The sequence below is a fragment of the Antrostomus carolinensis genome, unplaced genomic scaffold (genome assembly GCF_000700745.2).
Source record: "Antrostomus carolinensis isolate BGI_N321 unplaced genomic scaffold, ASM70074v2 scaffold33819, whole genome shotgun sequence".
Lineage (NCBI taxonomy): Eukaryota > Metazoa > Chordata > Aves > Caprimulgiformes > Caprimulgidae > Antrostomus > Antrostomus carolinensis.
The window spans coordinates 1-22051 of record NW_010339813.1 but is presented as its reverse complement, the minus strand read 5'-3'; the positions used below and the strand labels follow the sequence as shown (position 1 = coordinate 22051).

General features: G+C 35.1%; 1 protein-coding gene and 1 non-coding gene across 2 annotated transcripts; both read left to right on the top strand.

Moving 5' to 3' along the window:
- Positions 1-4618: 4618 nt before the first annotated feature.
- On the top strand, positions 4619-21181 carry IPO7 (importin 7; the record flags this gene model as incomplete). The annotated part of the gene is made up of 18 exons (XM_010175987.2): positions 4619-4702; positions 6318-6471; positions 6830-6988; positions 9756-9912; positions 10532-10621; positions 11042-11136; positions 11237-11321; positions 13480-13614; positions 14144-14243; positions 15007-15083; positions 15438-15554; positions 16332-16421; positions 16930-17095; positions 17779-17939; positions 18753-18881; positions 20484-20550; positions 20629-20754; positions 21065-21181. Coding segments are annotated over exons 1-18 (2062 nt in total), but the record flags the coding sequence as incomplete, so codon positions are not given.
- Positions 16620-16801, top strand: LOC114818943 (small nucleolar RNA SNORA23). Its single transcript, XR_003766323.1, has one exon. It is a non-coding gene; the product is annotated as a small nucleolar RNA SNORA23 (small nucleolar RNA).
- Positions 21182-22051: the final 870 nt, after the last annotated feature.

Below are 22051 nucleotides of genomic sequence, written 5' to 3'. Positions count from 1 at the left end.
CCTGTTATGGTCTAGATCAAAAATTGGATTTTTTGGTTTTTTCAAAATTGAAATGGCAGTTTGTTAAATTCTTAATGTCTAAGAGGAATGCATGGAGTTCTTTTTACCTGAGATGAAGCTTCTTGATTTTATAATTTAGTGGCGTGCAGGTTTTGTGTAAGATATGAATAATTCTAGTATTCAAGATGTATGTAACTAACTTTAGTGGATGTCATTACTGGGGGAAAAGTGCTTTTCTGCATCATAATTAACTGTTGATAGTTCATATACCATGAACTGGTCTCTTTAATGTTAGCTTCAAACTTCATTTGCATTTCAGATTATGTAGGTGGCATGACACTTTTTTCAAAAGTGTGTTTTAGCATGTGGCTAACAAACCAGCTCTGCTAGGAAAAACTGCAATGAAATATGGAAAAAAGAGTGTGTGTTCTGGAACTGTGATTGATATTAACAGACAGTGGTGCAACGTTTGTGGTCTGATAGAATACATTCCTCAGCTAGCAGGGCTGCATAGCAAAGAGTGCTCTTGGGAAAAGTCCCTGAATTCTTTGGCTCTTAAACAACGAAGTCATACCAGTGACACGGCATGTTGGAGGATTTGTAAGGGGGAAGGACTTCAGATGAGTTTTGGCTTTATTTCTTTTAAATGTTGAGTTACATGTTGGGAAATGGACTTAGACTGTGACAGAACCATTTCTTTTTCAGTTATCGTAGTTCTCTACATTTAATATTTATTTTAAAAGGGTGTTTGTAAACAAGGAGCAAGAGAATCAAATACAAAGTTTTACTGATGTCAAAACTTATGAAGTCACAGAAATTGTTTCTATTCTCCATGCTGTTTAGGGTATGTGATAGCAACCATTGTGAAATCCTGACTTTAATTCTCACATGCAGGACTTCTGTGTAGAATGACACTGCGTGCCAATGGCTTTCACTGAAGTGGCATCAGTGCACCCGATTCTTCTGGAGGCTGGGGCGTGTGTGGGCCAGGAGAATCCTCTACAGTCAGATAGTTTCCTGGTAGACTTTTAGTGAATCTTCATTTGCAGCTTGCTTTTTATATAGCAAAATATTCTAGCTATTCGCATGCACTAAAACCAAAAAGCCAGTATTTTTATAGAATATGTACCTAAAATAGGTGTGTTTTTTTGTTTGGTTGGGGTTTTTTTTAGCAGTGCTGTCAGTGGTGAGGAACATGATGTCCTCAGAGGCAGCCATCTTTGGAGGGTAAAAATACTAAAGATTAAAATAGCTGAAATGGATGTGTGTTCAGTATTTTTTAATGTCATAGATACAAAATCAGCACCTATGTGTGTCTTATTTTAAGTTCAGTTGTTTTTTCCAAGTGCCAATGAAACATTGGATGTTCTTTTTGGTAGTAAAGCAAAATAAGGGATTAAGTGACAGGTTATTGTAGTACCTGGAATTTTATTTGACCATTCAGTACACACAGACCTTGCTATAAGCTGTCCTTACTCCTCCTGCATTTCAGTTTCTCTGAAATCACCTTCCTTTCGGTGGCATGGGAGCGGGGTCATTGCAGAGCTTGGGAGTCCTTTATATTCCATACAGAATGCATGGATGGAAGCATTGATGTAGCTCTGTGTGAATTTAGTTATGAACTGAATGGATTAAGAGGAGGCTTTGTTTGGAAAGTACAAGGTATTTTACTTACACTATTTTATATTAAAAGCATAAATTATTTCTAGTCTGAATCTCTGCTTTGAAGGACTAAACGTGATAAAGTAGCTCATCCTTGTGGCTGATTGGTGTCTGATGCTTGGGATGTTAATAAGGATCATATTTAAAAGATTAAAAAAAAAACAACCCTAAGGTAATGGTGTAATTGTTTTGGTCCTCTCCTTTAAAATTTGTTATAGTTTAAAGAATCTAGTGAAAATATATTAATCCCACATACTAATAGAACTGACATTTCTAGGGAGCTTCTCTAGCTTGCTACAGTCATAGGCTCAGTCCTGTTTTTTTAATGAAGAAAAGATTATTCTTTGGTATTTTATTAAATTTCAATGTGTGTCCGTTTTGTACACTGCTGTCTATTTTTTTTGTTGATTTTATGACAGCATTTTTGTATCAGTTTGTTTCATTATTCTCATTAGTTCCTTGATAGTTCTTAAGCAATTTCCATATTTTTTATTGAAATTGATAGTTTTTATTAAAAGCATAGTTGTTATTTATCAGGAAAAAGGGAAAGTATTCATTTTCAAAATTCTAGGATTGAGTGCTTTTCAGTTTCCAAACATGAAATACATTGCAGATTTTCATGATTAAAAAGGTAGTTGTTAAGTTTATCATGGTTATTGTGTAAAGACATCAGTTTGCACTTGTAAGTCCATTTTATACAGACCTTAATATGATCTTATTTGTAGGTGAGTTAAAGGTTATTGAAAATGAAAGGTTTCTTCAAGTTCCTAATAGCACATAGTTCAGGAGTACTTCTACTGACATTAATATTAGGCATATAAATAAATACTGTGCTGAATTAGGGTCTCATGTCATTTGGTATGTGTTGCAGGAGAAGTATATTTATTAATGTTACTTAAGAAAAGAGGTAATTTAACAGACCTGGAGCTGTAGTAGCAATTAATACCAACAAGTGAATTTTATTTTAAGTGTATTTATTCAACTGCTACTTGACAGTTTAAAACATACTTTTTTAATTTGAAGTGTGTTTGCTTCTTTGGGACTTTCTGGATGTCAGAGGGACGTGGGTCAGAAAGATTTGTGCTCATGTTGCAGTGTCAGTTACTCCCATTTCATCAAAATGCCCTTGACAAATAAACATTTCAGTTGGACCAGATGTGAGTGTTGCTTCTGTGGGTTTTCTGTAGCCTGTAGATTTTTAGTGCACAGGATAAATATGTACAACAACATTTTAACGTTTTGGGGAGATTCTTAAGTCAAGTTAATTCTTCATTTAAAATCAGTTTTAAATAACAGGAGATAGAAAACAAGCTACACTAATAAAATTTTAGCATAAACACATGAACAAATGTCATGTCCCAGGCTGTCCCTTTTCCACTTGTTTATACTAGAAGTTATAGAAGATATTTGCTAGGGAAAGTTAAAGTTGGAGGGAAGAACCCGGTGCTGTGAGTGAGCTGGGCAGTGTTGTGTGCTTAGGAAGAATGTTGACATCATTTCATACTGTCAGAAGAGCTTTTGGACCTACTAAAAGAATAGAAGGATAATTTCTGATTGTTTCTCTTCATGATATTAATTTGCTCTGTTGCAGTATCTGAGACACTCATTTGTTTTTGGTAAATGGATAGTATAATTTCAGTGGTCTTCAAAGCATTTATTTGCTTTATGTCGGGAGTAAGAAACTGAGTAACAAGTAGGTAAGAGTTGTTTTGCTAAGAGTTCCCTGGGTTGTTATGTAGATCTATGCCGTTGCCTTTGACAGAAGTGCTGCAAAGAGCATAGGAAATAATATTGACATGTCTGTGAAGATAAAGCAGAAATACATCTTGGCAATTTGAGTCATGGGGTAATTAGGTTAGAAGGGACATGTGTGGATCATCGGGTTCAGCCTGAAGCAAAGCTGTTTCAAAGTTAGATGGGGTAGGTAGGGACTTGTCCAACTGACTTCTGAGTATCTCAAAGGACGACGTCCCACAGCCTCTGTGGAAAGACTGTTGCAGACCTTGGCCACCCTTGTGAATTTTTTTTTTTCCTTTTGCAAAATAGGAATTTTCCTTGATGCAACTCATGTCCATTGACTCTTGACGTCAAGGAAAATTATGTTGTTTTCCAGTTACAAAAAGTAGAGTTAGTTTTTAAGGATTACAATTCACTTTACCCAGGGAAATTAATTTGACATCTCAAGTTTTTGCTTAGGAAAGGTGAGTAAAGGATGCTATAATAATGTTAAGGTTAGTTTCCTGGTACTGAAAATGCAATGTAGTATTTAGTGTACCAGTGGCATTTCTCATTATTGTAAGAAAAAACAGGTTTTGTTTTCTTTGTAAGTGAACTCTTGCAGATCTTGCAAAGTTGTTACTCTGGGGATGTCACTCTGTTTAGACCTCCGTACTGTTTGCTGTTGAATAGATGTGCTGACAGTTGCTACAGTAGTGTATAAATGGTCACTTGAAACTGCCTTTTTTTTTTTCTCTTTTAGAAAGATGAACTATGAGTTGGACAGGCTTGCTTAAGGCTGGGCTTATTTCTAAAACATAGTTGTGATCTGTTTCTTAGATTATTATATAATTAATTCATACCTTGTTAAAGGTCACTGTAAACTTGCTGCACTTGGGTTTTTCTGACTATTTAGATATTCTTTCAAGTTAGTATTTTTTCTGAATGAAGAACATGTTTGGTGACTGTAAAAGGCTGATTCCTGAAGCCTGTTTAATGAATTCTTCAACTCTTATTAATTTAAACAGCAGGGCTTTTCCTCCCCCATGCTGTCTTCAGAATACAGCGAGCATGAAACTTTGCAGTGCTTTGGTTGTTTAGCTGACTACTGTGAAACTGTCTGAATGGCTGGTATTCTATTGACTGCATTACATCATGATAAAGATATTGTAAATCCTAACAGGAGTATTCAAAAACTTAACAAACTATGACTAAATAATATTCTTCTTTTTTTCTCTACAGGCTCATAAATCAGTGAACTTTGTTTCAACTCTGCTTCAGATCACTATGTCCGAACAACTGGATTTACCAGTGAGACAGGCAGGCAAGTTTTCCAATCTTTTTTTCATTGTATCTATTTTAACAGTACCTACCCACAAGCACATTCTTAGATACTGTTAAAGAATTACAGTGGTTTTAATATCAAATACTCAAAATTGGGAGTCACTCGAATTACAGTCATAATGAAGTATATCTGGCAGCACACACTGAACAGGGAAGACAGAAAGAAAAGGTGGCTGCTCCCCTTTATCTTTGGTGAATAATGATCTTTGGGGAAACAGTGGTTTATGATGCTGGTACACTTGGCACAAGGAGCTAATTGAACCTTTTACTAGTAATGCTAATGTTTCTAAACATTTTAAGTGGAAGGAAACAAATTATGTCTTTTGGAACCCCACTGATCTGCACATGAGCCATCACTAAAATTGGATATTGAATGTTATCAACTCCAAACAAACATCACCCTTAAAGCTGCTGTGATTACTTGATAGAGGTTTCTAATATGATACTTCAGTGCTTTTTCTGACGATTCAGGAAGTGTGATCTTGATCATTTATTTGGATCTTCGGTGTAGTAGACTATTCTAAGTTGTAGCATAAGTCTAGCTTGCACTTTTATTTTACAGCTTGGGAGTACCACTTAGAAGATGAGTCAAAAAAGTTATTGCTTAACATGTATGACATGCAAAAAAAGGGGGAGGTTTGTAAATGACCTCTGAAAATTCACCCTCACTCTAAGCCAATTAAAAACCAAAGCAGTCTGTAGAGAGTGGAGACAGCTCAAACAACACACAGCTTGCAAACAGAGCATATTTTGCAGAGCAGTTGATGGCATGATAAATCCCACTGCAAACAGAGTGGAGTCTGCATCACTTCTGTCTTGTAAGAGCACATATCTGCTGAGTGTTTCTTACTTTGCAGACCCTTTCAGAAACCCTTTGGATTCTGAGTCTTCAGAAGGTGCATATGAAATTTGGGAAGAGAAGTTGCTTTGTGGGTTTGCACATAGAATTAATAGTAACTTTGTTATTAGTTTGTAATTTGAGATTTCCTGATGCATTTTGTAAGTCCTTTTATTTCCAAGCGCTGTAATCCGTATTCTGCCACATAAGCAGTTTGGATTTGGTTGTCAAATGGTAAATGCAGGAGTTTGTGCCAGCAGCCTGATTGCTAAAGTGCTGTGGCTCATAACCTTGGTATAATGAAGCTGTTTCTCTTTAGCATTCACTCCTGCATCACAAACTTAATTAGCCTTTTTTTTTTTGCCTACAAGGAATGTTTTAGATAGTCATTAGTATTGATTAGCTTTGTTTTAATGAAAATACTAAGAAAATAATTGTAAAGGATTTTTCAGAAATGTGTGGCTAAAATATTCCACAACTATTCTATCTATAGCACAGATAAAAGCAATACATTTAGTATTTTTGTATAAAACACATTCTTTACAGAACAAAAAATAAAAATGTCACAATAAATGGGTAAAAGAGTATTATTATGTTAATAATTTGCATGGTTTATTTATTTTGATTCTCCTAGTCAGAGATGGTCAATGAATTGGTCATTTCAATCAGTTTTGTTCTAAAATACATCTTTTGCAGAATGCATGTTTGTTTTGTACTTTGAATGGCTATCAGCTGATTTTTCACTTTTGTCTGACAGGGGTTATCTACTTGAAAAATATGATAACCCAGTATTGGCCAGATCGTGAAACTGCACCAGGAGAGATCCCACCTTACTCCATCCCAGAAGAAGATAGACACTGTATTCGTGAAAATATTGTAGAAGCCATTATTCACTCTCCTGAGCTGATTAGGTATTCAGTTTTAACCTGTTTTTTAATTGTCTGTGGTTTCTGACTGTTGGGGGTTTGTTTGGGGTTTTTTTTTTTTTGCTCAACTAAGATCACCTTCTTGCTAAGCAGCATTGTCATAGATTCTGTATCCTAAGCATAGACTTAATGTAGATGGAAAAACAGTTTTCAGCTTGTGCAACATGTAGAAATTTAAAGTTCCTCAAATGGAGAATATTAAGCAGAAAATACAGAACCTAAACCTTCTAACCAGAAGTTGAAATAAGTCTAAATTTGGGCAATATTAGCTGTTTCAACACCACAAGAATAGTATTAAAATAATAGTTGTAACTTATTTAATCCTTCTGCATTTGATTTCCAGAGTACAGCTTACTACTTGCATTCACCATATTATCAAGCATGATTACCCTAGTCGCTGGACTGCAGTTGTGGAGAAAATTGGATTTTATCTGCAGTCTGACAACAGTGCTTGTTGGCTTGGAATTCTTCTTTGTCTTTATCAACTTGTGAAAAACTATGAGTAAGTTTTTTCTTCCATATGAAACAGCAGAATAAAATGTATTTGTGTATTTTTTGTATTCTGTATGTATAGTGTAACCATGTAGAGTCGTGTGTGGAGTTGCACAAAGGTGATAGAAATCTAATTTTAGAAAATAATTCTTGAATACTTGCTATGCAGATGTTGGCTCTTCTCCACTAATAAATTAAAGAAAAACTGCCTTCATTAAAGGTTTGAGACTGGACAGAATAGGGTGTTGTAAAGCCTTAATTTGGTAGTTGTTTTTTGTGGATTGATAGCAGTAAGAAAGTCTGCTCAAAATCTCCGCTTTTGCAGAAAATTACTATCTATTTAAACTAGGTTTAGACACTTAAGTGTATCTAAGTATCAGTGACAGTAAACATAAAGGTTTCAAAGTGTGAAACCTTGAGTGTTGGGAAGTTCAGAATTAGTTGACTGTTGTTGGTATCATCCTTTTGAAAATTTTGATAGCCTTATCCATCCCATCATAGGAAATCTTTATCAAACCTTACTGTTCTCCTATATGCAAGGTATTGGGCTAGGACTCAGGTGACTGTTCTCTGCTTTGTATCTGATGTTATGCTCAGAGCTTTAAAGTTGAGGTTGCACTTTTCTCTGAGAAGTTGGGTGGAGCTTAGCTGCCACTGCTGCCATGTAGGAAGTTCATTTGAGCTGGGTCAGAAAAAAGTGCGATTTTGGGATCAGGGAGTGGAACTGCTGGAATCCACAAATTACTCTTTCAGAGTACTGCCATGGATAACATTTTTGTTTCAGGTACTGGATTTAAAACATTGCATTGAAAAATGTCACTTGTCTGGTTGCATGAATTTTACATACATTAGTGTAAAGCAGGTGAACATCAGTTTCCCAAGAATCCTTTTTTACAGGAATACTATAAAGACCTTTGTAATCCCATGTTGGAGTTTTTTCTGTGGCTAAAAACTACAAGTTTGCTGGGAAAGGAAAATAAACTAATTTCTCACTTGATTTTCAAATTTAACATCTTTAACCAAACATACAGCAGAGATCTGTAAGATATGAAACATGAAGTGTTCACTGGTGGTGTATTATAGTTAAAGCAATCTTTGTTTAAGGAAGAATTTTGATATGAGCACAGTGAGTGTGTGATTAACTAAGGTAACAGGTGTGTTCATCATCTTAGTTGATCAAACACTTCAGCTGAGCCAGCAATTGCTCATACTTGTTTAGCTTTCTGGTGAAGTCAACAAGGGTCAGTTTCACAAACCATGTAGGAATATGCACATTTCATTGTGTAACAATACGGGTGCAAGCAGGTCTCTGTAAAATTTGTTAAATTACTTATGTCAGGTTTTTGGGGAATAAATCTGCATAGTGTTATGACTTTGATCAAATTGTTACTGCTTGAGTTACAGGAATCTTTAGCTGTTTAATTTTTTTTTCCTTAATGTTCAAGGTAAAGATCTTGGGGCTTTTCAACATTATTTCTTTTTCTCCAAATCCAACGAGGAAGATCAAATGGCTGCTCTTTGCACAATCTTTTTTTTTTTTTTCTGGTATTTTTCAGTTGTGTCTTTTGTGGAAATCAGAAACTGAGTTTTCCTGAGCAACATTTAGTCCTTATATTTAGTTTTCTGTTTCAGAAACTACATGCAAACTGTATTATTGAACAGGATTTTGGAACTCAGTGTTCTGTAGTAGTTTTTACAGAACATGCCATCTGGCAGCAAATTGAGTAGACTTTATCTTATATTGCTGCAAATTGGCACTGTTTAAGAGGCTGAGCATTGATATTTAATATTAGTGAAAAGTCTACCAAAAATGTATTTCAAAACAAAACCCAATCCCCTAACCTAAAAATCTCACACAGGAGTCCAAGAGTATTATAGTATTAATTGCTTAATTGAAAAATAAAGCTGTACAGTCTTAAAGTGGTATTTTACTTTGTTCTTACTGTCATCACCAGTATGGACAATATCCTGTTCTGCCGAGATAACTCCTGAGTCAATAAGGACTTTCTTCTTTGTAAGATAAAAGTTGGGGGAAGATTTCAAAATGGGGCTTCATTTCCTTTTAGGAATTTTGAAATGTTTTGAGAGAGGAAGTGGAGTTTTGTTTTCAGCTTAGGTAAATCCAGCATGGGAAGGTCTGAGGCACTCTTTCAAGGGGGGTTGCAATCGAAGCCTGCTTAGAGTCCACCATGTAGCCTTGAAACCTACATTCTCTATCACATTGTTAGATGTAGACAAATTAAATGTCAAGATGAGAGACATCAATGGTAAACTGTGAGAGACTTCACAATTTACTTTCTCCAATGTCAGTGAAGTAATCTAGCTTCTGGAAATGTTTTGATAAATCGTGAACTCTGTTAAGTGTCTTTGGCATTTTCCTGACTAGCCCAGCATCTGCCACTTCTGGCAGTAAATGTGTACCATTTGCTTGCAGTTTTTGTAGTGCTCTGATTGCTTTTCACTACAGTAATGGTGTGACTAAGCATGATGTAGTATTCAAAGTGAGTAAGTTGACGGGAGTGCATTACCAGCAGAAGACTAATGTGGGTATATAGTGGAGTAATGGATGCTCAGTGGTTTTCTAACTCGCCTCTTAACTGTAATGTCTGGCTATAGCTTTATTTCAAATTCTCCAACAAGAAATGGCTAGGTTTTTTTACAATTCTGTGTTATGAATTGTAATACAACCTACTTATTTCTACAACAGGGAAAGGTGGACTTTTAAAATTCAAAAGCTGCCTGAAAGATCTACAAAACTAGTTTGTTCTTTTCTAAAGGTACAAGAAACCGGAGGAGCGGAGTCCTTTGATAGCTGCAATGCAACACTTTCTACCAGTTCTGAAGGACAGTTTCATTCAGCTCTTGAGTGATCCATCTGATCAGTCTGTCCTCATCCAGAAACAGATCTTCAAAATATTTTATGCTCTTGTCCAGGTAAAAAACTTTGTGTATTCTTGATCGGTAATTTAATTTAAAGCATCACGCTTTTCCTTAAAATAGTAAATGACAGGAATATTAACAGTATTAGATTACATCTGAATCATTTCTCATACCACTCAACTGTGGCATGAATCATTGGGTTTTGGTATGCTTGATGTACTGTACTTTCACTTTTATACAGTGCTATTCATTGTGCATGCCATTCTCTAAGGTAGACCGTTTGCTAGAAAACCAATGAGAAAATCAGTTTTCAAATGAGAGATCGTAGAGGCCAGCCTACATAGAATTACTAGTGTAAATGCAGCAGTTGGTAATGAAACTGTTAATATTCTGTTAATTGTGTCAGAAATTAGTGTAACATCTGTTTAAGTAGCATCTTAGCATTGCATAAGCAGAATGAATTGGAGTAAAGACCTCTTAGCACCTTTGAGGATATAGACTAGGTTGTGTTAAGTTCTTTTTTAGCCTGGTTTTCTGAGTTGTTTATTAATCTTTCATGGTAGCTAAATGTAGACAAAGATTTGAAAGAGATAAAATCCAAACTGTGAAAGTAACATTATTTTCAAATTGCTTTACAATAAATCTATTTTACCTTTTTTTTTTCTTTAATAAGTACACATTACCTTTGGAGTTGATAAATCAGCAAAACCTGACTGAATGGATAGAAATCCTGAAGACTGTTGTTGATAGGGATGTACCAGCTGTAAGTGGCTTTTGGTTATTTATGTCTTTATGTTTAAATATTTTTCATTCATTAGAATGTTAAAAAGTTTAACCTTTCATTTCTGTATTCTTTTTTTCTCAATAGATGTAAAAAAATTTTCTAAAACTAAATAGGGTGTTTAAAACAGACTAGACAAATTTTGAAAATACGTAGCTTGTATGGGAGTTCTGTTTTCAAATTATAGCACAACTTTGGCTCCTTGTTTCAAGAATTTGTTGACCATTTATGCAGCACATATAATGGGATTTATTTTTAGGTATGCTGTACTTTATCCTTCTACTAAGCTAGAAGTACACATGCCAGGTTAAAAGCAAAATGTAGAGCTGTTCAAAATACATTTAATTTCATCTCTTTTTGAATAGTTAGGAAATACTTTTTTTTTTTTTCCTCCTCCTAAAGGAAACCCTTCAAGTTGATGAAGATGATAGACCCGAGTTGCCTTGGTGGAAATGCAAGAAGTGGGCTTTGCATATCTTAGCTAGACTTTTTGAGAGGTATTTTCTCTTCCATTATTATTCTAAAAAAACCCAAACAAATATTCAAATCAGTAATATTGCTGCACCCTTGAATTCACATACTTGCTTCTAATTCTAGGTATGGAAGCCCTGGTAATGTTTCCAAGGAGTACAATGAGTTTGCTGAAGTGTTCCTGAAGGCATTCGCTGTTGGTGTTCAGCAAGTAAGAAACACTGAATATGGGGAATAGTACAATAAGTTTAGAGTTAGTAGTGATTTCTTATTTCATTATTTTATGGAAAGGCTTCTTGCTTTTCTTCACAATTGTTTTTTGTTTAAGCACATTGCTATGGAAAGCACTGATGTCTGTGGATTAAAAGAAAATAATTATTAAATAATGAATTTCCCATGTAGGACAATCCACTGAAAACGGCCTCTGTAGCATTGATAATCTGTAAATAGAGTAAATGCTCTTATATAACAAGCCCTTGACTGAGCTTCAGATAAACGCTAGCAGTTTTTCTTTCTGGAAGGTATAATATTTACATTCAAGAATCTTTCTCAAAGAAATTTCACATCCTTCTAAAATTCAAATACACCAGCAAACTGAACCTTCTTGTTTAAACTTTTCTATAGAGAAGATTGTATTATTATATGTTAAGTTCTAGTTTGCTGAAGACCCAGGATTACTACTTTTGCCTAGAACAAAGAACCCCTATTTTATATTTTTTAAATCTTAACTGAGCTGCCACCACTATGAGACTTACTTAGGCCATGGAGCCTGTCTCAGATCCATGCATTATAAAAGTTCTGTATATTATGTTAATACAGTGATGGTAATTTCTTTGTTGCTTGTGTTGAAATTTGTGAAGGAAGCCAATCTTTAGAATGTCATGTAATCTGTGTGTAAAACCACAAGAAATTGCAGTCTTCATTAGTTTCCCAATTACTTCTTGACAGGCTGTATTTAAGGCATATCATCAAGGAAGTAAAATATGTTGCAGAGTTGTTTACGTATTCAATCAATTTTTTTGCCAGTTTGTTAGACTCTTTAATGATGAACGTTCTCCTTAATTATTCTGACTTGAAGAAGCATGTTACTCTTACCACTTACTCTTACAGTGATTTTGGAAGTTACAAACATTTGTCACTTAAAGTATTGTTTTTGCAGAGAATAATTTTCTCTTTTGGTTTGCAAGAGTGAATTTTGACATAACGTATTCTTTGGTAATCCTTGAAACAGCTGCTCTTTTCCTTTCCTATCCTAAGTCAGTGTCTAATGCCACCAAAGCCTTGTACTCAGGTGAGGGTAACAACCAGTAATCTCTTAAATCCAGGAGGCTTTTAAATATGAGCAGTTAAACTTTTGAGGACTGAGAATGCATCTAGAGCATAAAACTGTAAACCTGTGAATTTCATGGCTAATGAATGCATCCTCTTTAAACTCAATTATGAGGCATCTCCTTTGGGAGAAATGCTTCAGTGCTTGTGTAATAAATGTTATCAGTAGAATTAGTTTTCAAAATAATGAATCTCATTTTCCCAAAATGTTTTCTTGATGATGTTACAGATTAATAGATATGTCTTCAGTTCCTTCAGTTTGGGATTTTTTTAAAACGTTTTATGTGAAGAATTAAATGAAACCCTGGAAATGAGATTTATCATTTCTCTGCAGTTAGTGCTGCTGCTCTTGAAGGTGCATTGTTGCCCACTGACCTGGACTGGGCTGGGCTGCAAGGAAAGCCCCTTACATTACCAATACCAAACTTCCCAGTGATCTGAAATTTAATTACTACTAATGGTCCCATGTCCATTTCATGTTCTTATTTGTGGAGAGCCACGGACTTTAGCAAATGTAAATCCCTGTGAATAGTTCTGAATGCCACCTCAGGAGAAGAATTGGGGCCAGAAAGCAAAGAGAAAAGAGGCTGGTTTATCATTCTTTGCACACTTTCATTCTTCATACAGCATCATTGCAGTAAGGCTGCACATAGGCAAGAATCAGTAGACTGCACGAGTGTATTTTGCCAATCCAGTGTTTGGGCATGAATTTCTGCCCTCAGAGTGGCAAGATGGAATAATAAAACTCAGCAGAAAAGGTCCCCTGAGCTATGTTGGTGATGAATTAGGATGTATGTTTTGTCTTACTGAAGGACTGTATTTTAAAAAGATGTGCAGCACCTGATAAGAGCTGCGAATTGCCTTATGAAATTAACAATGACATTTAGTAGGATTAGTCAGTACCCATTTTAGTCTAATGAATAAACAGGGATTTTTCTTGGATTTAGAGGGGTTCTTATGTAGGATTGTGAGGGAGGATAGAATTCTTCTGGTTAAAATGGTCTCATTAAGAGCTATTTTATGAAATTTGATTTTTCTAGGTGTTGCTGAAGGTGTTGTATCAGTACAAGGAAAAGCAGTACATGGCTCCTAGAGTTCTGCAGCAAACACTGAATTACATCAATCAAGGAGTGTCACATGCAGTTACCTGGAAGAATCTGAAACCTCATATTCAAGTAAACGATTGTCGGGGTTTAATACTTAAATGACTCAGTAGTACTTTAGTCAGTCTGTACAGTGTTTCTAGCCTTGCTAGAATTCAAGTTTTAGGGACCTTTTTATAAATTGCTGATGAAAAGACTTTAAGCCTGTTTGGTGAAGGTTACCTCGATACATGAGCAAAGCTAGCTAATTGCTTTTTTTGCTATCAGTCCTTTGTGCTTTAATATATTAAGTGTAACACAGCAACACAACAAATTTGGAGATGGCGTTAACTACTGAATTTATGACATTGAATCATATCCTCATACCATTATCAAAAGCAAATCTAATAGCCTGCCCTGTGCCGTAGCTCTACCTTAAGTTAAAAGATCTCTTTTTTGTAAGGTAGCACCTAAAATCCTCTCTGTCCAACTAGTTTTAGAATGTTACCATTTTCTATGAGAAGTGACAGGATGGACAAAATCTTTGAAATACAGGACAGAATGAAGAGATTGATTTAGTAGTGCTAGCCTCTTTTCAACTTTTTTTTTTTTTAAATTGCAGGGAATTATCCAAGATGTTATTTTTCCATTGATGTGCTATACAGATGCTGATGAAGAGCTTTGGCAAGAAGATCCGTATGAATACATTCGCATGAAATTTGGTGAGAATTTGAAATCTACTAATGTTAAAATATGACTTCACAACAAAGGCAGGATTTTTATAGTTTTTCATGAAAATAGAGATGGCTTTAATCTTTAAAAGAAAAAAACAGAAAACCAGTTTGTATTATCAAAAAAATATAACTTCATATAGTTATCTTTTGACTGGTAGAAATGACACATAGCATATGACAGTCAACAATGACACAGGTGTTTCTGCACTTGAAAAAGTAGCTAATTTTGACAGTTACAAAGTTTTTGTTAAAAGTCAAACAGTCCATTATTGCTAACAATAATGACATAAGTTTAATGTTATTAAAAGTTTATGCTTTGCAACAGCTAATATTTCAGGCCCTGGAGTTTTTACAATTGGAATGAATTTTACACATGGCACATTTCAGAACAGATTTACTGTAATGGTAAAAGAAACATTATGAAGTAAGCCTAGCATTCCAGATATGTTTAATTTCACCTCTTGTGGCTTGCTACTTTGTTGTTGGGGTTTACTGTAAGTCTATGCAGTCCTTTCAGGCTGGGAAAGACAGAAGATACTTCAGACTTCTTGAACAAATTCTTCCCTCCACTAGGACTTTTATGTGGCTAATGATTTAATATGAACCAAAAGAGCAATAATTTTCCTTTTTTTTAAGTGGCTAATCATGCTTTCACAATACAGTTGTTCCAAGACCAAACAATAGTAACACATGCTATCTTGAAATATAGTAAAGGACCAAAATTTATAGCTGTTACTTGTTTACTTAATAGATGTATTTGAAGACTTCATTTCTCCAACAACTGCTGCTCAGACATTATTGTTTACATCATGTAGTAAAAGGAAAGAGGTAAGGTATTCAAGGATTTTACTTAAATACAATGTTAGCTAGTTTTAGTTTATAGTCTCTATTTGCTCAAAGAACTGCTAATAGAAGTTTTACTTCTCTGTCATATAATGGTACATTAGAACTTACTGCTTCTCTCAAATTTGTTTTGCAGTAGTCTTTCTGTGATTTTTGTATTTGCCAGTTCCCCTGGGACCTATTTATCAAGAATGTTGTGTGTTTATAACGGAGACATAAAACATGATCCAAATTCTAGACTTGGAGCAGATAATTAGATATTTAAGTATTTCAGAGCACAGAGAATGGTACCTGAGATGACTGATGGAAATATTTTGACTAAACTTACGCGTAATCTAGGTCTTGCAGAAGACAATGGGCTTTTGTTATCAGATCCTTACGGAGCCAAATGCTGACCCTCGTAAGAAAGATGGTGCTTTACATATGATCGGTTCTTTGGCTGAAATTCTCCTAAAAGTAAGCATAACAAATATGGTGGTTCTTTTGTTTGTTGTTTTTTTTTTTTTTCTTTTCCTTACTTTCATGTGTAGTGTCATAGAAGAAATAAGAATAACTCTTTGAGTTTACAAGTTTTTGAATCACTGACAAATTTTTATAAAGCTGTTGAACTTAATTGTTTTGGTTTTGTTGTCAGCTTAATTACATGAGTTTCATTAGATCATGTTCAAGTTCAGATTATTGTTTTAAGTTCCTTTAAGTTCTCTGCTTCTAGTAAGAATTACTACACCATTTCCTATGCTACACTTAGCTACATTCCCTTTTTTTTATTGAAGAAAGAAAAAAAAATCCACCCAGAGGGAGGCTGCTGATTTATTGAGATCTTTTCTGTGTATAGAACAGAGGAAATTAGTAACCTTGTTCAATCAGAATAGTAGCAAAAACGACACAGGGCACAGACTTGTATTTGAACCATGGCTCTGAGAAGTTTCCCTGACCACTTTTGCTACCAGAGTAATGTATTGCCAAGCAGAAGGTGTCTCTAGGAGTCAAAAAATGACAGGAAAAAAAGTGTCACTGTTTTGACTGAAAATTATAAAAGTCTGTGTAGGATCCAAGTTTAATTACTAATGCAGGATTTCATTGCTGCTTAGTGGACTTTATTAAAGGGGGAAGTTAAAAGTCTGAGGGTTTTGTTATGCTGTTCCCACTTTTATGTGACTTTTTTTTACTGGATTAGAAATGCATTTTTATACAAAGTTTTAAACTGATGTGTTTCTATTCATGTTCTGACAGAAAAAAATATATAAAGATCAGATGGAATATATGTTGCAGAATCATGTGTTCCCTCTCTTCAGCAGTGAGCTGGGTTACATGAGAGCACGGGTAAGAAAGTGTAAGAGTTATTGTTACCATAGGCTCTGTTCCAACTCAAGTGTTCCAGAATGTTCGTATTTTTTTTCCCCTCTAACAAATGCACTCCTTTCTGTACCTTTTCTGTAATAAATTGTATGCTTATTTCAGAGATCAGTATCAGTCTTTATGTGTGATTACAGATGGCTACTGTATAGTCTTAGAGTGGCTGCAGAACTGTGTGCATAGTGTTCCATCTGTGTCTGGTGGTATGGTCTAGTTGTGTTTTGCATTTAGACTGTACTGCTCACACAAAACCTGTGGCCAAAGATGAACTTGAGATCATAGTACTGGTCTAGTGATGTCTGAAAGACAAGCCTCCCACTGGCCAGCCTCCACACTCTCAAACATCTTCGAATCTTTATTCACCAGTAATTGTACTTTACATTTAATAATTTGTGTAGGTTATGGGTATATGAGTAGTCAGTAATCCTGTCTATATGCTTTGTAACTCTGAATTTGTTCATTATCTTTTTTTCAGGCTTGTTGGGTTCTTCATTATTTTTGTGAAGTCAAATTTAAAAGTGACCAGAATCTCCAGACAGCCTTAGAACTTACAAGACGGTGTCTGATAGACGATAGGGAAATGCCTGTGAAAGTGGAAGCTGCAATAGCACTTCAAGTTCTGATCAGTAATCAAGAGAAAGGTAGCCCTCTTGTCTTAAAGCTACAGCAAACTTCAATGGAATAGACATCAATATTGCAATGTTCAGGGAGACTTCTTTTCTTCCTGGTGTTAATTTACTTCTTGCAGTTGTAATTTGCAATCACTTATTGTAGTTTTCCAGCTGGAAAAATTTATATTTTTTTATAAATAACATTATCACAATTTCAAGGTACAATAAATCCAGTTTTACAGAACCTAATTATTGAATCAGGAATACAGTGGCAATATAAGCACATCTGTCTCAGCATACATTCATTCATGTTAACATTTATTTTTTTAAAAAAGTAAATCCTGGCAGGCGCTACAGTGCTTAGTATTCCTGAAGCTGGCATAAAAGCCACAAAGGAAACATAAATTCTGTCTAATTTGACAAAAATGCACATGTACCTCTTCCTGTTCAATTAGAATTTACATTGATAAGTAATCTTGCATTCCATAAAGACTGTAGAACTCTAGTTTTCATATTTCAGTTGTGATCCTCTTGGTATAAATTTTCATTTAAAAATCATGAATATTAGTGTCGCTACAATGATTTATACTACCTATGGTTTTGGCATATGAATGCCAAAGCACTAAATATTAATAAAGTGTATATTTACTTTCTTATTCTAAACCTGCAGTTTTGCAAGAATGTAAATTCAAATATTTCCACTTGTTTTACAGCTAAAGAATATATTACTCCATTCATTAGACCTGTAATGCAAGCTTTACTTCATATTATAAGAGAGACTGAAAATGATGATCTTACTAATGTGATTCAGAAGATGATCTGTGAATATAGTGAAGAAGTTACCCCAATTGCAGTAGAAATGACACAGCATTTGGTAAGACTTTCTGATGACTTAGGAAGATGCTTAATGTGTGAAAGATTAGTATTTAAAATTAAGATAGTTGTCCGTCGATGAATAGCAGTTGCTACTCCAGTCTGCTTAAGTGCATTGATACAGGTAATTTTCTTCTACATTTAGACTGTTTTTTTCTCAGAAGTAGCTTAACTTGAACTAAATGGAAATTTCCAAGAACGACTGTAGAAATGTTTGAGAAATCTTTGTACATGTTTTCTCCTGATAGTGTTAATAATTGATTTTGGTAGCACCTTTTAGGTAGTGACAATGTGACTTCAATTTTCTGTTTTGAGTTGAATTGAATCTGCAGGAGAAATTCAGAGCTTGAGTGACCTGTACTAGCAAGTTGTACTAATAGTTTTAAAAGCAGAGATCAGCTCAGTGCTTCCCTCTTAAAGGCCCTTGCCTTCGAGTTAAAATGAAATTGTTTGCATGTCCCCTCTGGAAATGCCTGCAAAGTGATCCAGTCTAGTTCAGCTATCAATTAAACATTGTGTCAGAAAAACTTACTTGTAGAAAATGTATTCTTTTGCATGGAAAGTAATGTCATTTATATCTTTTTAATCATGAGTGGATAAAGGATGACAGCTCAAATGGCTTAACATTCAAATTTTATCAATCTTGAAAACAAACTCTGGAATGGAGCAGTCACCTTCTAATATTCATACACGTTTTCTTTGCAGGACTCCTCCTTGAATTGTGTAGAATAACAGACTTGCCCAGTTGTTCTTAATCTCCAAGCATGTCCTCATTAAATAACATATTTATGGGTTGTTTTTCTATTACATGCAGGCAATGACATTTAATCAGGTGATCCAGACTGGACCAGATGAAGAAGGCAGTGATGACAAAGCAGTGACAGCAATGGGAATCTTGAATACTATTGATACGCTTCTCAGTGTAGTTGAAGATCACAAGGAAGTAAGTAAAAATTACTTTAAAGTTAATATGTATTGTCTAAGACACTGAAAGTCTTTTGTAGTTCCAGTGTTCCTGACATTGTTATCTGAAAAACTGTCCTTTCAGCCAAAAAAATCTTAAAACAGAAAACAGTGAAGTACTTACCATGAAAGAAGTTGTAACAGAGTGGGTCACGTTTCTAACACAGTATGTGTTGTAATAGAGCATGAATGTTGTCACAGTATTTCCCATAAGAATCCAAGTTCTTGCTCAAATAGGTGAAAGCAACTTGTCTCTAACAGGTAGAACTCTGTCAGCTCAGCTGGAAAAACTCATCTGATTTGATGAGGTCTGCCCTTCAAAGAAAATAGGTAAAACTTCAGTTAGCTTTCAACATGGACTCTGCTGACTTAGTTTGCTCTCTGCAACACAGAATCATTGTCTGTAAATACAGCTGTTGTGGCTGTGCTAAATGATAGGGGGTTTTTTTAACCTGCCTCATCTGCACTGTAGAATTCTCCAGTGTGATGAAAGCATTTGTTCATTAGTTTTGTTGTACTGAATGGACTAACTTCTCATCCAAAGCACAGCTTGTTCAAAAGATGCTGTTGCTGAATAAAATCCTTCTTGACAAAGTCAACTACTGATTCTTTGATAAATACATTCTAGGTTTTTAGTGACTAAACAGTTCAGTAATAAATTGTAATCCCAGGGCTCTGAAGACTTTAGTAAGGAAGCAGCATAACATTAATTCTGAATACCCAAGGGCAGAATGCCATGCTGCTGTGCAATAAACCAAGGACCAGTTTGGCTCAATTGCTTGTTGCTGAAGCTGCTCAGCCAGCTTTTCACGTACTTGTTTTTGTCAGCAAATTCTTGATATCTAAATGAAAAGTTTGTGTAACAGTATGCTAGTCCTGAGGAACTCAATTGTAAAACGTTGATCAGTAAACATTTCTATTTAGTGACATCTCACACAGGATGACCAGTGTTCCAAGAGATAAGGTATTTAGCTGGTTAGTTTCAAATCCTCTTCTGCATAGCTAAGACCAAAAACTCAACCCTTATTTGTCCCTATGCAAGGTAAGTGCCCTGAACAGATTAATGACTGTTTTGTTAGCTGTTCCATGGACTAATAAATACTAATTGGGAAGGGTGTCTGAATCTGTAGACCAGCATTTACACTGATTGTCCACATACCATATGAATATCCTAAGATAGGTTTGGGAAATGGTTTGGTATTTGTTTATTATCTGGTTTGTTTTTTGAAATTTCACTTTTCTGGAACAGCAAATACTTCCTGTAGCTTTCATTGCTTACCCTGCTGATATATACTTTTACTTGTGTTTTAATAGGACTGAACTGTTGCATAGGGTTACTGTCAGGCTTTTCTTTTTAAAGCATACCCGATAATGAGATTCGTCCAGTATTCACATAATATTCCAAAACCACCTCATATTAAAAGCTGTCTTACAACTCCCTAGCTAAGAGTGCTGCTACTGTGAGAACTTTTGAATTGTTTTTAGAAGACTATTTTGTATAAATAGAAACAGCTTTTTTTTTTCAAATGTGTTTAATTTCAACTCCAAAGTACTGAAAACGGTCATAAATTTCCTTTTCCAGATTACCCAGCAGCTGGAAGGGATCTGTTTGCAAGTGATTGGAACAGTTTTGCAGCAACATGTATTAGGTATGTGTACTTCTGTTGGCTTATTTTTTTAAGTGTATGTGATTGGCTTTAAATTTACCTAGATTCTGTTTGCTTTAGAGTTCTATGAGGAGATCTTTTCCTTGGCTCATAGTCTGACCTGTCAACAAGTTTCTGCACAAATGTGGCAGCTTCTTCCTCTTGTTTTTGAAGTCTTTCAGCAGGATGGCTTTGATTATTTTACTGGTAAGTGATACAAATAAATCAGCCAAATGGTTTCATATATGTGATTTCAACTGTATAATGAATTGCATCTTGATTGAAATGTTAAGAGGACACTGAAGTGAGGTTACACTTGGAAGTATTTTATTCTGATTTTGCTGCAACCAGACTTGTTTTGCTAAGGCATCTATGACTAGATGCTTGCTTATCTTGACAAACATTAAGCAAGAACCATAATTAACTTAACTTACATAGATTTCAACCTGAATTTAACAGCTTGTTTAATAAAACATGCAAATAATAACTGACTGTGATCATTCTTCTTTTAATGCAGACATGATGCCTCTCTTGCATAATTATGTTACTGTTGATACAGATACACTTCTATCAGACACAAAATATCTTGAAATGATCTATAGTATGTGCAAAAAGGTAAGTAGATTCATTTGTGGTAACAAAACCTGTTAAACTGGGTACTTTTTTCCACAACAGCAGACTGTGAGACTGAAGAATTTTGACATCTGCTCTTTGTAAGCATTGTGCTATTTAACATCCTCTGTGATTCCACAAATTACTAAGTTATTGCAGAGAAATGTAAAGAGGTTGCATCAAATTTCAGATACATGCTTTTGCTAACAAGGAAAAATGGCAAAACATGCACAACATACAATGCATGTTTTGTGTAACACGCTTTGTGCGGACGTGCACATGCAAAACACACGGATGCCTATTGCAAAAAGTAGATGGTTTCTTTTATCTGAGATTTGTAGCTTCACTATGGCTAGGGTACCGCATAGCACGTGTGTGCTAAAGGTCTTAAATCTATTACCTGAAACAAGTGGAGTAGAGATGGACAGTAGAGGGATAGGAACAGGAATTTATTTTGCCAAGTTCATGCCGAGTCAGTGATGAAAGCTAGGAGCAGAATGCAGATGTTCTGACTCAGTCCAGTCACTTCTGGGCAGCATTTCTATGTTTAACTTAGGTTTTCAGCTCCTGTGTATAGGTAGCTGCCAACTGGGCTTTCTTTATCCAATCGATATGTAGAATACAAAGCTTTCCAGAATGTTAGCCCTATGTGAGGAAATGAATACTTCTTTATAAGATGGTGTTAATATTTTATAATGTCTAATAGTAATCTGTGGGGATTTCAGTTTTCTGCTTCTGGATAGCTATATAAAGAGCTAAGGTGAACTGTCAGCTGCCCTGACTGTGGTATTTCCTGAGTAATTCTTTTGAAGATGTTTAAATATTATAGTGACTAACTCTTGCCGGCCTTTATTTGAAAACATGTTGCAACCCAGCTGATTGTAAATACTTG